At 42.2% G+C, this 16919-nt stretch overlaps 1 protein-coding gene across 2 annotated transcripts in view; it reads right to left on the bottom strand.

Moving 5' to 3' along the window:
* The window catches only part of CDHR1 (cadherin related family member 1), a 57996-nt gene extending 44197 nt beyond the window's left edge, over window positions 1-13799 (bottom strand). The window contains exons 1-6 of one of the 2 annotated variants that reach the window (XM_074958730.1): window positions 13585-13799; window positions 12511-12606; window positions 3969-4114; window positions 2539-2589; window positions 795-884; window positions 57-143 (exon numbers count right to left, since the gene is read on the bottom strand). In XM_074958730.1, the coding sequence (XP_074814831.1) occupies window positions 57-143; window positions 795-884; window positions 2539-2589; window positions 3969-4114; window positions 12511-12606; window positions 13585-13645 (531 nt within the window). In that variant the 5' untranslated portion in view covers window positions 13646-13799. The remainder of the gene's footprint in view (window positions 1-56; window positions 144-794; window positions 885-2538; window positions 2590-3968; window positions 4115-12510; window positions 12607-13584) is intronic. The other variant, XM_074958731.1, reaches the window with a different exon arrangement.
* Between the last annotated feature and the right edge of the window lie 3120 nt (window positions 13800-16919).

The following is a 16919-nucleotide window of genomic DNA, read 5'->3' as shown; positions in this document are numbered from 1 at the left end:
GGCCTGAACACCTCAGTAAATGAGACTATTTTTAAACATACATGTGATGCCCATACCTGCAAGAAGTAGGTGATACTTCCCCCAGAACCCGTGTCTTTGTCCGCTGCCTCGATCTTAAAGATACTGCTCCCTGAGGGAGTGTTCTGTGAATCAAAACAGTTACTAGAATCAGGGGGACTGGCAGAGTAATGGGAGGTAAAAGATGAGAGAGGCAAGAAATGAGGAATGAATGATAGAGAGCTGGAAAGCAGCAAAGGAATGAGAAACCAAAAAAAGAAAAACAGGCGGGAATGGGGCATTCAGAAGGTAGAAGGAAAAGCAACTGAAAGGGAGGGGAGAATGAAACACAGAATGGGATGGAAAGTGAATGGGCACATGTATGAGTAGGGATGAAAGTGAGGGAAATCATGGGATGAAAGAGGAAGAAAATATATTAAAAATAAGGGAAAGTCTGGAGCAGAAACAGGAAGAGAGAAATGTCTGTTTAGGGGTCAAGGAGACAGAGAAATGCTGCTGCTCCTCCTCCCATTAAAGTCAGTGGTAAAATCCTCATTGACTTTAATGGGAGGAGGAGCAGCAGGCTTCCTGTGGAAAATATTGTGCAAATAAACATCACAGGTTTCCCACAGCATGACTTCCTCATTAACTGTACACTTTAGTGATACTCAAAACCTAACCAGCTAAACACTGAATTAATCACATTAGTGATGGTATGTTACAGAAAACACATTCGCTCCTTTTCCCTGCTCCCTGTTCAAACGTACTTATAGCATTGAAAAAAAACCTCAACCAACCTCTGGGACTTGGACTATGTAAGGTGTGTTGATAAACTCTGGACTCTCATCATTAGCATCTGTAACAAGGATTCGGACTTTTTCAGCAACCTGGAGTGGAATATGATGAACACTTATTGAAATAAACTAAATTACACCATAGGCTTGTTCATTTGCATACTATGATCCCGACTGGCTAAGGAGTTCAATAGCAGTGAAAAACTGCTTTGTTATGGAATGTCCTCAAGCTACCATCATTCAGTAGGAAAATGGGAAGGGAGAACATCACGGGCTTCTTAAAGAATTCTCCCGCCCCGCCAAAAAAGAAAAAAAAGAAAAGAAAAGCAATGTAAAGCTTTCCCTGAGATTATTATTTATTGATGTATATAATGACTTTCAAAAGTCTCAGGGCACTCTCTGAACAACAGATTATGGGGCTGATTTTCAAAGTTAGTTTCACACTTACTAGACTCTTCAAGAGCTTCAAACGTACCTGATGCATGCACACAAATGAGATATCTGTGCATAGGCAAGGCTACCTAGGTGCCTAGCTGGCTATGATGTGCACAGATACCTCATTTGATGCCACTGGTGTTAGTGTGCATTAATTGGGTGTGTGCAAATGCATGCAGCTAACTTTGAAAATCTGGCCCCATTTATACCTAGAGAGATCACTCTGACATCCAACATAAAGGAGCCCCTTCTGGGATGGAATGCAGTAGCTAACATCAATTCCCAGCAAACCTGCACCATTTTTTGTGAAGTGAAGATGTATACTTGATCCAGATACTTTTATTTAAGGAGATTTCTATGGCACTGCTCATTATAGCTGAGCCTCCTAAACATTTATTCTCACTATACTCCTCCGAGTAGGGAAGCATTGCAGAGTATCATTATTCCAGTTTTACAGATGAGAAAATGAAAACAGAGATTAAGGCCCAGATCCTCAAAGGTATGTTGGTGCCTAACTTCCATTGAAATCAATGGGAGTTAGGTGCTGAAATACCTTTGAAGATCTGGGCCTATGTGACTTGTCCAAGTTCCTATGGATAGTTTTGTAGCACATCCAGAAATAAAACCCAAGTTTTCTGACCACCAGTCCTGTGCCTTAATAATAAAACCATCCTTCCTATCTTTAAAGCAAATAAAAACAATAGGGAAACGTATGGGTCTCATAGTGGAATTAGGTCCGGATATTGGTGCAGTCACTTCAATTACTCTTGTGAAAATGACATCAGGGCCTTAATAATCAGAAATGATCAGAGCTTCAACAAAAAAGAAAGAAAACAAAACAAAGAAACAAAAACAGCACCCCAAGCAACACGGAGCTTCTTAGTGCATGCCATGCCATGTAAGTTCAGTAGTGACTCAGAGGGAGGAATGCCAGCTATGGACTCTCCAACACTAATTCCTGCAACACTGAATTTTTCATTATAAGTCTCCAAAAATTGACCAGGCCCTACTCTTCTTTGGGCTTGAGACCCACTGTGGTCTCAGCCTAAGGTGACACCTTGTATGAAAAGCCACCATGGTTTTACAGCCTACTTTGAGTCAGACTTTTGCCTTGGACCACAGAATCCAAAATCAGTTTGAAATGACTGCAAGGAGTTGGACTTAGGTCTGAGTTACTGTGATTTCATCAAAGAGCATAAGTAGCATAAGACCCTCATTGGACCATGTTTTCTTATATAACAAGATACTGTCTGAAAGGTGGCTAATGCAGAAAAGTTGAGTTTGACAAGCTTTGGCACATGTGAATACTCACTGTACTCAGGCCATCTGAAATACTGACTATAACTTCAATCTCATCTTCTTTCTGCAAACAAAGACAATTCATTTAAACAGAGGTTCAGTATTTAGCAAGATTATTCAAGGAGAGTTTGCGTATTTAAATGGATTGCAAGAATACCCAGAATCATAACAGTTAACACTAACAAAAAGAGTATTGGAAAGGAAATAAAGCCTCATGTTTTGGGGCATAAACCGATCTCTAACTATTTGGGATTAGGATGAGTCTTCCATGAGTGTGGGGTGGGAGGTGGAGGAAATTAGCCCACATTGGCATTTTGTGGGATTTCTTGCATTTCCCTCTAAGGCATCCAATGTTGGTCATTGTTGAAGACAGGATGCTGGACTCTATGGACCATGCAATTTGATCCAGCAATTCCTATGTGTGAGCTGCTGGAAGCCAACCTTTGCATTTTTCAAGAAAATGCTAACTAAAAAGGTATTGTGTGAAACTTCTGCTCACCTGATGTACAGTAGTTTAAGGGATTTCATAAATATTGGGCAGTCTCACCTGAAAAGGATTTCCCCCCAAAACAGGTCAAATCAGGAGTTTAGAGCATCTGATCTTGAAACAAGGTTGCCTAATATGCCGTGTTTGGTGGGACTATCTGAGCTGACAGGAAGGGCTTTCATTTAACTGGATACATGTTTCTTAACCCATTTTAGTGACTTTTATTTCTATTATTTGTAATCAGTCCCAAATGAAGCATTTAAGGAAATTCAACAGCAGCAGTCTAGCACTTAATTGGGGGTCCGACACCTAAGAAAACATGCTTGTGTGTATGTGGGAAAGAGCATATATGCAGAGCAATATTCATCTTTGGTACATAATCAATCTGTCCTTGAAAAGTAATTACAGAGAACCTGACTCATCCTACATCTGGGAGAATCCTAAAGAAATTGAGACTCCATCTCCAAGGATTAGAGAACCTTAGCTGCATCAGGAACTAGACAGAAAACAGAGCAGTAATAAATACTGAATTTTCTATTTGGCAAGAGTTTAACAGTTGGGTATTCCAAGATTCTGTAGTAGAAGCAGTGGAAAAGGAGGTGACAAGTGCAATAATATACTGTATTATGTTAATATGGATAGAATTAGACTGCAGAATAAGTTCACATGATTTGGAAGCCAAACAGACTCAGACTTTATGGCCAGAAGGGACCATCGTGATCATCCAGTCTGACCTTCCACACATTGCAAGCCACAGAACCTCACCCACCCTTGCCTGTAACAGACCCATAACCTCTGACTGAGTAACTCAAGTCCTCAAATCATGACTGAAAGATTTCAAGTTACCATTTACGCTAGGGTATGAACTGACACTCTCCCTTAAAACTATTAATCAAATTAAGAACTTGAATCCATTATAGAAACATGCAGATGGGTACCATTTCATTATGCTTTACCTCTCTATCAAGCGCCTCAATCAAAGTGACATTTCCAAAGTGTGTGTCAATGGCAAAGTAACTTCTTGACCCAGCTTCATAAGTCATTCCGTAGGTCACAGGATCTCCTTCTGGGTCGGTTCCATTTAGAGTGTACACATGTGTACCTGAAAAAATAGATTTAGTCATTCCACAAGACTTCCCAATGGTAACTTCAACCAGGGTATGTTTTCAATGAACTATTTCTTATGCATTTAGCTCCTTTTTATGGTTAGTGAAGTTTTGTGAACCAGCTCCGATTTCTAGGAATGTATTCCTAGAGTCTCAGAGTTTAAGGTCAGAAGCAAACCCCACATCATACGTAACAGTTCAATAGTTATAATTCATAATTTTCTGCCTATTGGTTAAACCCAGATAATCAATGCGGGCAACTGGTCCTCCCCTTCCTGACCCCTCAGCTGCAGAATACCACAAAGTTCAATCCTCTCCCCTCATATTGTTCATTTGGATGAAGAGTAGCTGACTAACCCTGAACCCAAGCAAGGCTGAGGTGATGCTGGTAGGAAGAAGTAAGAGCTCTGAATAATTTGTATCCTCTGTAATATTCCCCACTATTGAGGGTAACTGTCCTCAGATTGTTAAGCTGGTCCATACCATTGGGGTCCTCAATGCTATTCGATGCCCAGCCAGCCATGGGAGCATTAAAATGCCCACTTCCATCTGCAGCTGACAGGAAGACTGCTGCCCATCCTCACAGGACAGCTATACCTCATTGGAACAATGGAACTGTCAGTCAGTATGGGGAGCTCTGTGAATGCTGAAGACAACTTCCACAAGAGCTGGACCTGGACTATGGAACTCTCCCCTGACAGAGATATCAGAATGACCACAGTCTTACCCAGTCTCAGAACTAAATAAACGTCAGCGTCCTCTCTTCCACTTAGCTTTCCCTTCATTTAAATTCTTCACACAACGCACCCACCCACCCACTTACTCGCACACAAACGAATAAATCCTATAAACTAATCAGTCTAATTCGCCTACAAGATGGTCAAAAGAGATATTATTTCTATTTTTAAATACTTGAGAAGACGGTGCCAACTTGTGTGGTGAAGTGACTCCTTTTATCAATAGTGACATTTCCTGAGGGGCTGCATTTTCAAAACATTGTGGGGCATTTACTGGGCAACATCCTTGAAAGTCCATTATCCTACTTTGAATTTATATAGCACCCCTTTCATGCAAGGATCTTAAAATACTTTTCAAATGCCAATTAACTGGGCCTGGCAGGTGGTGTTATCCCCATTTTACAGGTGGGTAAACCGAGGCACAAACAAGTTATGTGAGTTGCCCAAGATCATACGACAAGATAGTGCCAGAGACAGAAGTAAAACTCAGGAGTCCTGTGGTCCAGTCCAATGCACTGGGAAGATCATTCTTTCAAGTAAGAACCACATAAAAAAACCCGGCAAACAACTCTGAAAATTATGCTCAGAACTTTTCTCCCTTGAAATTCTGAGGCTTCTGTACACAAAACCATGCTTATGGAAACTTATGTTTTATATTGTGGCAGAAGTATTGTAGCTGAGTAACTCTACCGGCTGGGTGAACAGTGAAATTTGCTTATACAACAGACAGCCCACAAAAAGTCATAGCTCCTTCTCCTAAAGGAAGGATCGTGGCTGAGGAAGTTCTTTGGCAAGGTGATTAGAAGGAAGATTTTTTTTCCTGGCTCTGTCAGTGGCAGCATGAATGATCCAAGCACAGCCCAAGAGGTGAACTGTACTCTCCTAAAAATAAACGTGGCAGAGGTGGGCTCCAGATTTAAGGATTCGCACAAGGTTAGTGTGTATTGTCAGATGAAACCACCAAGTTTTGCCTGGTTCCTGGTTAAAACCATTCAGAAACACTGAGTTTTGCAAGATTTTCACCCTAAGTTATAAAGCAGCTTAAGATCACGCAGAGGTTCAATATCTTTTTGATATCTGCACTCGAGCACACGTGGTTATTTTAGCAGCAGAGACAGACAATGCTGCTGCAGGTTACTAGCTCCTTAACTACAGTTGATGTGCTGTGGATTGTGATGCTGTCAGTAGCAACTATGCACCATAAATGTTTTGTTGTATTTTCTCGGGTTTTGTAATAAAAGCTTTTCAAAGATCACTTGCTCACTCTTCAGATACAGAAATTAAACCTATCACAGGCACAACACAATGGAGCAAAAGGCTAAAGGGCGGTGGAACATCAGGCAACATGGCATCTGATGCTGACACTCAGCACATTTGGTTAGCCGCAAGGATAGAGGGATTATTTTGAGAGGCTAGTGGAAGATTCAGTCAGACTGCATTGCATCAGGTCTCATTTGTACGGCAATCTCTGCTATTGGAAGTGCTAAAAAAGTGGTGTTTTCTTAAAGTAAAAGTTTAAATTTTGCAAAGAGTAACAGAGGGACCAGAGGAATGCTGGTAATACACACTGCCAAGATTCAGCTTAACTCATCCCCAGGGAGTATGTAGAGTTTGGAAAACAGGCGCACAAAATTGCAAACCAAATGTTTTCCTGGGGCTTTTCCATTTAAAAATTCCCAGGAAAATTATAAATATAACTTTGTGATTCACCAAGTAACTAGGAAAAGGCACAGAGGAGTCAAGGAGTTATTTTTGCTTTACTGCAAAATAAAATAAAGGGGGAAAAAGAAAAACCTTGGTCTGAGATTTTTCTCAAAAAATGGGGTGTTACAGTGAGGTGTCTACATCCTGACTGTATAAGGGAGCTGATTTGCAAAAGAGATGAACATCCAGCAGCTCCCATTGATTTCAAATGTTCCGGTTTTTGAAAATCTTTGTCTTGATGTTAAACACGTTTCAGACAGATTCTGCTCTCATTTCTACAGGCATATATCTGGATTAACTCCATTGACTTCAGTGTCAATGCAGTCTTTTTCTCACTCTTTTTTCATGTATTCATAACTTTCCACTTTTTAATTGCCTCACTGTTATATTTCTCACTCTCTCGGTCTCTTCAACCTGATATATCCCTGTGCTGTCTATTTCCTCTCCAAATGCGTAACTGTTTTTCTGCCTTCCAGCTGATTTCTTCTGCCTCTCTGAGACATCCTGCTGTGAGTTTCTAGCACATTTGTCTGTCTGTGGCAGCTGTTCCAGCTGTATTATCTGTTTAAAAAGCTATACTGGGAGTTTCGGATGCCATGAACATTAGTGATAAAAATAGCACTTGACATTTGCAATACAGGATACCTTTCATCTATGGAAATCAAATCACTTTAATTAAGCCCAACAATACCACTGTGCAGCAAATAATATACCCATTGTACAGATGGGGAAACTGAGTTAAAGAGGCCCAAGATCTCACAGCAACCCACTGGCAACCTAGAAATCCTGGCTTCCAGTCTCATACACAAACTACTCTTTCAGGCAGGGATCTCCTTTTTATTGTGTTTGTATAGCACCTAACACAATGGGGCCCTGTTCCATTATCGGGACTCCTAGGAACTGCCCCAATACAAATAAATAACAATAATAATATCACTCCCAAGAAACACATGACCATCCAGTAGACAATGCAGCATAAGGGCTACAAAAGAAGACTTTTATGCAAGTGTGTGAGAATGTATTTCAACCTGAACTTGTGCAAATCCATCCCTTCCCACCGAAGTATCTGCAGGATGGAAACTGAGTGAACAAAAACCCAGTAAGGTTTTCATCCTTTGCACAGTTTTCATCCTTTGTGGACGGGGAGTGGGGGGGGGCAGAGGGAAGAGGATCCGCATGGAGGGAACACCACTGTAAATCAAATATTAGCCATACAGTCTGGCATCTTTGCAAACCTATGCACTAATCATATCAAAATCTCTTATGGTAATTGAAGAATTTTACCTGCTGCAGTTTTTAGGGACTTTCTTGTAAGGGCAGCAGGAAATTTCTACTGCTGAAGGTAATACGAAACATTGACATTCATGTCAAGTTTGCGATTGCTGAGGTCTCCCAATAGGAAACAATGGGGTTGATTGATCTTTATGCCCTACTGTTTCCTGAGCTGGTTTTTTGGGTATAACTGATACACTTGTTTATGTGACTACTGGGTAGTTAATGTGCCACTGAAATTGAATTGTTTGATTGCAATTTCTCTTCCAGTTCAGTCTCAGCTCCTTATATTGGATGAGTTACATATGAATGCACAAGCTCTCCATATCATTAACACCCTGGGAACACTTCCCAGCACACTGTTAATGCCAATTAAAAATCTATCCTAGACACGCTGACTCCACTTGCTGAAAAAGAAATACATTAAAAATCCAACCATAATCCTATCTGTGGGTTCAAGCAAACAGCCCCCTCCTGTCATAAACAGAAGCAAATAGAGTATTATTCATACAGGGACAGGGGAAAATACAAGAGTAACTGATAAAGCCACAATCTGGCCCTTTAGCTGCAACCTCGGTGAGGGCAGAAATCTTTGCTTAGTGTAGCACTCAGCACATAGGCAGCGCTCAAACGGCACATTAGCACTGAAGCAGCTGCCCCACATGGATCCTTCATTTGGGGGAGCCTTAGAATAATAAAATCATAGAAATGTAGGGCTGAAAGGGACATCAAGAGTTCTTCTAGTGCAGCCCCCGTGTGCTGAGGCAGGACCAAGTATACCTAGACCATCCCCAACAGGTGTCCAACCTATTCTTAAAAACCTCCAGTGATGGGGATTCCGCAGCCTCCTTTGGTAACTTGTTCAGGTGCTTATAGTATCGGTACAGTTAGAAGGTTTTTCCTAATATCCAACCTAAATCTGCCTTCCTGCAAACTAAGCCAATTACTTCTTGTCCTAGCCTCAGTGGACACGGAGAACAATTGATCACCGTCCTCTTCATAACAATCTTTTACATATTTGAAGATTGTTATCAGGTCCCCCCTCAGCCTTATCTTCTCTAAACTTCACATGCCCACTTCTTTCAACCTTTCACCATAGGTCAGGTTTTCTAAACCTTCTACCTTTTTTGTAGTTTTCCTCTGGTCTCGCCAATTAGTTTACATCTTTCTTAAGGTGTGGTACCCCAAACTGGACACAGTACTCAGCTGAGGTCTTACCAGTGCCAAGAGATGGGAGCAATTACCTCCCGTGTCTGACTCTTAATGCACCCCAGAATGATGTTTGCCTTTTTCACAACTGCATCACACTGTTGACTCACGTTCAGTCTGAGATCCACTATCACCCCAGATGCTTGTCTGCAGTACTACCACATTGCCAATTATCCCCCATTTTGTCATTGCGCATTTGATGTTTCCTTCCTAAGTGAAGTACTTTGACCGTGTCTTTACTGAATTTCATCTAATTGATTTCAGCCCAATTCTCCAATTTTTCAAGGTCATTTGAATTCTAATCCTGTCCTCCAAAGTGCTTGCAACTCCTTCCAGCTTGGTGTCATCCATAAAATATTTAATCATACTCTCAACTCCAACATTTAAGTTGATGGAAATATTGAATAGCTCTGGACCTAGGATAGTCCCCTGTGGGACCCCACTAGATATTTCCTTCCTGTTTGACAGTGAACCATTGAAATTACTCTGAGTTTTTTCAACCCATTACACATCTAGACTGTCTGTTAAAATCAAAGTAAAACAAATTTACCTGCAGGCCAATTCAATGCATGCCTCTGTTACTAATTTATTTTCTCATTTTTCTTCATGGCACATCCAAGTTCTAAGCAAGACTGGAAAGGAACATACCAAAGTACTGCCAGAAAAGGTGTTTTCACACTACTTCTAGCCCACTCAGACAAGGAAATCTCAGACCAAAGAGGCTCGGAGAAGCACCTAAATGGCAGGGCCACCATCTCCTGGCTTCTGGACAGCAATCCCATGTCTCCTCTTATGAGACCTGCCCGCATCTTCTTAAGTTTCTGAGCCTAGCTAGTTGCCTATCAGAGAGGCACTTCTACCTGGGACTTTGAGACCACCTGAGATCTAAGCCAAAAAAACAGCTCCCTCTCTCTTTCCCCTAACCTCCTCCCAACTTGCAGCTTCTGCCTGGGGTTTAAATGATTTGATTATTTTTGAGGGAGCCCTTAGCATCTGGGTGAATTTCACCCAGTCTGAAATGGCACGAGAGTCCCATTTTGCTTCATTGTATACTAATGGATTTTCAGTCCTCTTATAGGCTTGGTCTCTGTTGGGATCTTGCCTTGATTCCAGTAGTCACTGGTCAGCCACTGATGTAGCTTCCCCAGAACAAACCCCAAGTGTAGACAAGAAAAGCTGGGATCTACCTGAGTGTCAGGGGTAGTATCCACTGGTGCAAATCACAACTTTCCTGACTGCACTGGGGGTTTGCTTGGTGTGGGTACACTGGTGCTGGCCTTCGATTGCTGGAGTCAGAGCAAATTCCCACTGGCACGGCAGCTTCAGTCTGCTTATAGTGAAACTCAGGTTCACCATGGGCAGGCTCCAGCTGAGCTAATTCCATTGGAAAATGCATCACTTAACACTATAAGCCAGGAGTAGCCAACCTGAGCCTGAAGAGGAGCCAGAATTTACCAAGGTACATTTCCAAAGAGCCACAGTAATACATCAGCAGCACCTCTCCCCAGCCTCCAGAGCCTCCCACCCACTGGCAGCTCCACCGATCAGCGCCTCTCCCTCCTTCCCCGCACCTCCCGATCAGCTGTTTCATAGCGTGCAGGAAACTCTGGGGGTGGGGGAAGAGTGAGGGCACAGCAGGCTCAGGGGAGGGAGTAGAAAGGGGTGGAGTGGGGGCAGGGCCTGTGGCAGAGCCAGGGGTTGAGCAGTGAGCACCCCCCGGCACGTTGGAAAGTTGGCACCTGAAGCTCCAACCCCGGAGTCGGTGCCTATACAAGGAGCCACATATTAACTTCTGAAGAGCCGCATGTGGCTCCGGAGCCACAGGTTGGCCACCCCTGCTATAAACTATGTGCTAAATGGTGCATTCCAAGGGGTTATCATTCCTTCCCCTCTTCTCTGGTTGATGTTGCCATTCTCCCATTGGTGGGAAGAGCTGAAGAAGAAACTCTGATCCCCCATGTCACAGAACCCATCAAAGAGTAAAGAAGACTCAGACCAGATCTACAGTATGGGGACTGTAGCAGCACAGCGATGGCACCATAGCTATGCAGCCATAACCTCTTAGTGTAGACATGGCCTACAGCGATGGAAAGGGTTTTTCCATCACTGTAGGATCATCACCTCCCCAAACGGTGGTAGCTAGGTCAATGGAAGCATTCTTCCGTTGACCTACCTGCATCTACCCTGGGGGTTAAGTTGGCATGGCTACATCGCTCAGGGGTGTGGATTTGTCACACACCTGAGCAATGTAACTATGTCAACCTAAAATTTAAGTGTAGACCAGGCTGCTGTTGCCGTAGTCTTCCCCCACTGGGAGTGGCCCTTTGTCCTGTAGCTGCGGGAACTGAAGAGAACCTACGCCATCATTCCCAAAAGGAAGAGAAGGATCATTTTTGCTGCATAGGTCCTTTCCTGTTAGCGTGAAATTCCACTGGCTATATCTTCACCACCACTGAAATGCAAGTGTGTCTGGAGTAGAAGCAACCAGTACATAGTACCCCAAACAAGAGTGGGATGGGGATACTTTTCCCACCTACACCATGACAAACACCTCCTGTTACAAAACATGCCAAAGAAACTTTAGGGTGAGATTTTCCAAAGCATGGTGTTGCCCCACTGATGACAATGGGAGCAGAATCAGGCCAATGCTGAGCACTTTTAAAAATCTCACTCACTTTAATTCCAACCAGAACAGATAGGGCCTATCTTTTATGGGGCTCATTCAAAAGTTAGTAACTACAGCCAGACAAGAGTAAACACAAAACAGAGTCCCAGTGCTGCATATGGATGCATTGCTGTGTTATTTTTTTTTTTAAACCATAACATTTTTAAAGTAGAGCTGGTTGGGAAATAAAACCTCCAAAATTTTCAATACAAAAAGGACTTTTTCCCCCCCAGTTAGTAAAAAAAAAAAAAAAATCACAAAAATATTGTGACAGTAAATATTCAGCTATTTCTACTTTAAACATAAAAAGGATAACCATTATTTGAAGAAAAACCTGGTGTGTGTTCTCTCTTACTTTCATTTCAGTGTACAGTTTGCGCTGTCGGCTTTCCTATGAGGAATATAAGTGGTCATTAATAATGATCAGCAACTCTGTTCTCTTCCCATAAAGATCTGCCTGGCCAGACAAGAATGTCTCTTAATATCACAAATCATTTATGGCCTCACAACACTTGTGCTCGGATGCTCTGGGTGAATCAGGTGACCAATCGTGTGGGAGAGAAGAATAATGATTTCAAAATGCAGTTTGCATTCAAACAAGTCATTTTAAATGAAGCGAGGTCCATATGGAGAGAAAGAATAACATTTAAGTGCACCAAAGGCAAAGCTACTAGAACATTTTGGGCATATGTAATGGACACCATAACAAAATACATGGTATGTTTTCCCATTCCTTTGTAATGATCCAGGCAAAAAAGGACAACAATTTTAGAATTTATTTGAACACATGCACAGTGATACTGACCAACAGGTATGTCTTCTGAAAGGCTGAGAAGTGCCATGTTCCCATTAGTGCTGCTGGCTCCATTATCAAAGAAGTAGGGGGCATAATTTGCCTGAGCTGCAATTAAAACAAAGCAGAACCCAAAGAAAAGCGTTTCATAAACTGCAGTAAATTAGATTTCCTATCCTGCCCCTCTCTCTGTACAAAGAACGATGAGCCCTTTGGGAAATAATGTGAGTTTGCATGTAACATATCCAATTACATTCATGAACTTTTTACCTTTTAAATTTATATATATATATACATACAAACACCCACACACACACACACACACCCCCCCCCACCCCGATATAACGCTACCCGATATAACATGAATTCGGATATATCGCGGTAAAGCAGCGCTCCGGGGGTGCGGGGCTGCGTGCTCCAGTGGATCAAAGCAAGTTCAATATAATGCGGTTTCACCTATAACGCGGTAAGATTTTTTGGCTTCCGAGGACAGCGGTATATCGGGGTAGAGGTGTATATATGTTAAATTGCTCCTCTGTGGTGGTGTACCAACAGTTCATATAAATACTGCACAGCAGCATTTAAAGAATATGAGTAAGGGGGAAAAAACTAAACAGGATATGTTTAAAGAGCCTCAAACATTCAGCAACTGCGTCTTGCAAAGTAACCTTCACAACCCTTCACCATTTATGTATACAGCTCTCATATACTCTGTGTGTGTATGCCTGACAACTGGCCAATGGCTAAGTAATAACCTAATCAATATTCTAAACATATTTTCAAATTACACCTACTGAATGAGCAATAAGCCATAATTAAATAGTTACTTACTTGCTGCCAGACAACAAAGTTAAAGAAAAAAAAAGAAAGCAAATTAGTTGTCATTCTAATCACTCATAGTTAAAAATCAAAATAGCCCATTTGAAACGAAATTGCAAATATGGAAACAGGAGGAGGGGGTAACCTGCACAGTGACCAGTCTCTCAGGAAACAATTTCAGGACCACATTATCCCATCAGTAAGGATTACTGCAGGATATGCCATGTCCTCCTAGTTGTTTATTAACAAAGAGAAAGCCGTACTCACCCAGGCAAACATGCACCAAATTGAGAAATAAAGATGGGGCGAAATGCCTGACATGCTTCATCCCACTGAAGGAAAGGCTAATTTTTTCTCTGTTTCAAAGGTGTTTTGGTTTGTTTCTTTTCGTCTAAAGGGACAGGCAAAGTCTCCTTCAGACCTGTGCGGTGGTGAAATGTGCAAGAGACAGTAACAGATGTTAAGATGTTAAGCGGATGACACGTCTTAATTTCTGAGGAATTTAAAGAAGCTCCTTCCTACCACCTAATTAGACCAATTGCTTTGCAAGGAGCTGTGGGACTCATTTCTGATACAAGGTTGGGAGGAATCAACATCACTCTCATAGGGTCGGTCGGTTGTTTGCACTGTGCTCAGGTTGCCTAATGAACCACTCTTCACTGCTTGAATATAGAAGCCAGGTAAAGTTGAATTTTTTAAAATGTGTCTTATTCTCTAACTTACGCCTCTGCTTTTCAGAACTAAGAGGGGGTTTTATTTATTTTAGATTTTGGCCTCATTGAGAAACAAGGGGGTAGGAACTCAAAACAAATGCACGGCACAGTAACCAGCAATACTTTAATATCAATACTTTAAAGGAGGCCAGTCATCAATTACAACAGAAAATATCATAGACAGAAGCCAGCGATGTTTTTTTTTATACTTGAGATGGCCTAAAGATTTGTTTTTTTAAACGTTTGGATTTCAGTTAAGTTTTTGATGCATATTTATAGCTGGTATATAACTTATAATTAACATCCTGAAACTTTTAAAAAAGTACTCCAAAGACAATATTAATGAAATAGTTTTCTCCCCCCCACTTTGTTTTCTGTTTCAGACAGTTAAAAGCATATTTCATGCTATGCAAATATATCTATCTATTCAGTAAATTCAGGGGGGAAAAAACCCACACTGGAAAGTGCATATAAACAAAACATAAGAGAAACTTGGCAAATGGTAATAGTTCCCAAATGGAGATGTTTCAGTGTTCTAGCTGTCAGCTTGATGCAGAATTCTTTCCCTTTAAGAATGCTCTAATGTACTTTAATGATGTTTTTGAATTTACAGAACACACACACACACACACACACACACACACACACAAAACAACCCCCTCAGAAGTTAGTAATAAATTAACACAAGTGCTTTTTATTTTTGTCCAAGATTTTTTTTTAAATAAACCATGTTGCCACTCAGGTGTGATCAAAGTTACTTTTTCTTCTGGCAGACATGAACTATGTACATTGGGACTGAATGTGAATTGGAAGCGTTGGTGAGATCAGTCCCATTTCCAGGGGACAGGTAGCCAAGTCACCATGCCCGTTATCACAACTGCACTAGCTAGGCACTCTTGCTAGCAGCTGTCAATAAAGGCAGAGAATACCAACTGATCCTGGAGAATGAAATAATCTCTCTCTTCCTAAAGGTGGTTCCCTCTAAAGCATGCCTCGTTTTCTGGATCCAAAGCACAGCACGTATGCACGTGCTTACCTTCACTAGGATTACTCACACTCTTCCATGCTTTGCTGGATTGAAGCCATTGTCGATGGGAGTAGGACTGATCCTTGGTGGGAATAATTTGCCCTGTGCTGTCCATGTCCTAGAGGGCCCAACCATGCAGCAGCTGCAGACGGGATTCCAGTGGATGTACTTCATTTGTCAGCACTTTCATGATCATTCCATTCATTTTATTATGATTAACTAAGAATTTGGAACAAGCTTTCTGTTCTGTCCAACTGCCTTAGACAGGCCAAACCTCGAATCCTTACTCAGCAAGACTCCTATTGGCTTCAGTGGGACCTTTGCCTGAGTAAGGAGTGCAGGATGTGGTCCCATGAGTGGGTGAAAAGCACATGCATTATTTCTGAAACATATGAGAGCCATGGGCTTGGCTCAGCTTATCGCCTGGAACTTCCAGGCTTGGTTTAATGAACAAAGAGTTAAATTGCCCCCCCCCCACCCCCATGTGTGGGTTTTTTTTTTTTTTTTTTTTTTTTTGCAGAACAAACAGGAAAATCTGCAAGTTGCTACTCACAGGGCCTGATCCAAAGCCCACTGAAGTCACTGGAAAGACTCCTATAGGATCAGACTGAGAGTTCCTTCCATATTGTTCTGTGGATAGAGGGTAGTAAGTGTTCCCCATCCCACTCAAGGAAATAGCAAGGGATTTGGTCCACAAACACACAGATTCTGGGGGACCAGTCAGAAGTTATGGTCACCTCTCCAGTGGCCTGAGCTGCTTCACATCCTCCTGACCCTCTCCCTTAAGCCTCTAGACACCTGGGAGCATGGATCCAGCTGGCAGCTGCTGCCCCTGATACCACCCTCAGGGGGAGTTTCAGAGTGCAGAGGGGAACAGTGAGGAAATGAATGCTGAGAGAGTCAGCAAGACCTTATTCTCGGATTTTCCACGGGGACAATTCCATGGACAAAACAGCTCTCTCTCTGCTCATGGAACCTGGTCACTGCAAAGCAGCCACTGGGGTATTCTGCAGGGTGGAAAGAAGGGAAGGATGGTGCTGAAGAGGCAGCCTGCCCCTCTTCCTGCTTGAATCCACCAGGTTTTCATCCTCTCTGACCACACATGTGGAGGGGACAATCTAGCCCAATATACTTTATTTTATTCATTTTCCACCATACAAAGGGCACCACTAATTAGATACTGTTATCTATACAGATAGCCACATGCAGTTCATCAGCCAGGGAAACAGAAGCCAGAGCAAAAACAGAGAACCCAGAATAGAGACATCTTTGAACAAGATACACACTGTCCTCGAGCATTAAACCCCAACACAGGTTTCCTGGCCTGCAGGGAGAATCCCATTGGAACACATTGTGTTCCTGTACGGACACTCTTCCTGCAGGACAAGTGAACTGCAAGGCCTCAGCATGGTAAAAAGTACATTAAAATTAGTGGAGTATTATTAGCAAAGGCTCTGTGTAAATCTAGGATGCTGTTAACTTGTATCACTGATAGTAATTATCTTATTAACAATTACTATACTAAACCAACAGTGGTAGTATAGCAACATATACAAAATGGCCTACGAGCGGCACCTTGTGACTCCCAAGAGAGGAGAAGAAAGCCAGCCTGCCGGTCGCAGTGTTGGTTGGCTGAGAAAATTGAGGCATATGTAGCTAGCACCAGAACACAAAGTGAGAACATAGTCCTCAACAGAGCAATGGGACTGCTTGTGTGTGTAGAGCTACACACGTGCATAAGTGTTTGTAGAGTCAGGGTCTTGATTTGTTCCCTTCAGTTGTCTTGCTTTTTAGCAATACCCTTGAGGACAGATGGCTCTCACCACTGTCTGTCCCTTAACTGACCCTCTTCTCTCTCCTAA

The sequence above is a fragment of the Natator depressus genome, chromosome 7 (genome assembly GCF_965152275.1).
Source record: "Natator depressus isolate rNatDep1 chromosome 7, rNatDep2.hap1, whole genome shotgun sequence".
NCBI lineage: Eukaryota > Metazoa > Chordata > Testudines > Cheloniidae > Natator > Natator depressus.
The sequence above is the reverse complement of the archived record's forward strand: the minus strand, read 5'-3'. Positions and strand labels throughout refer to the sequence as shown.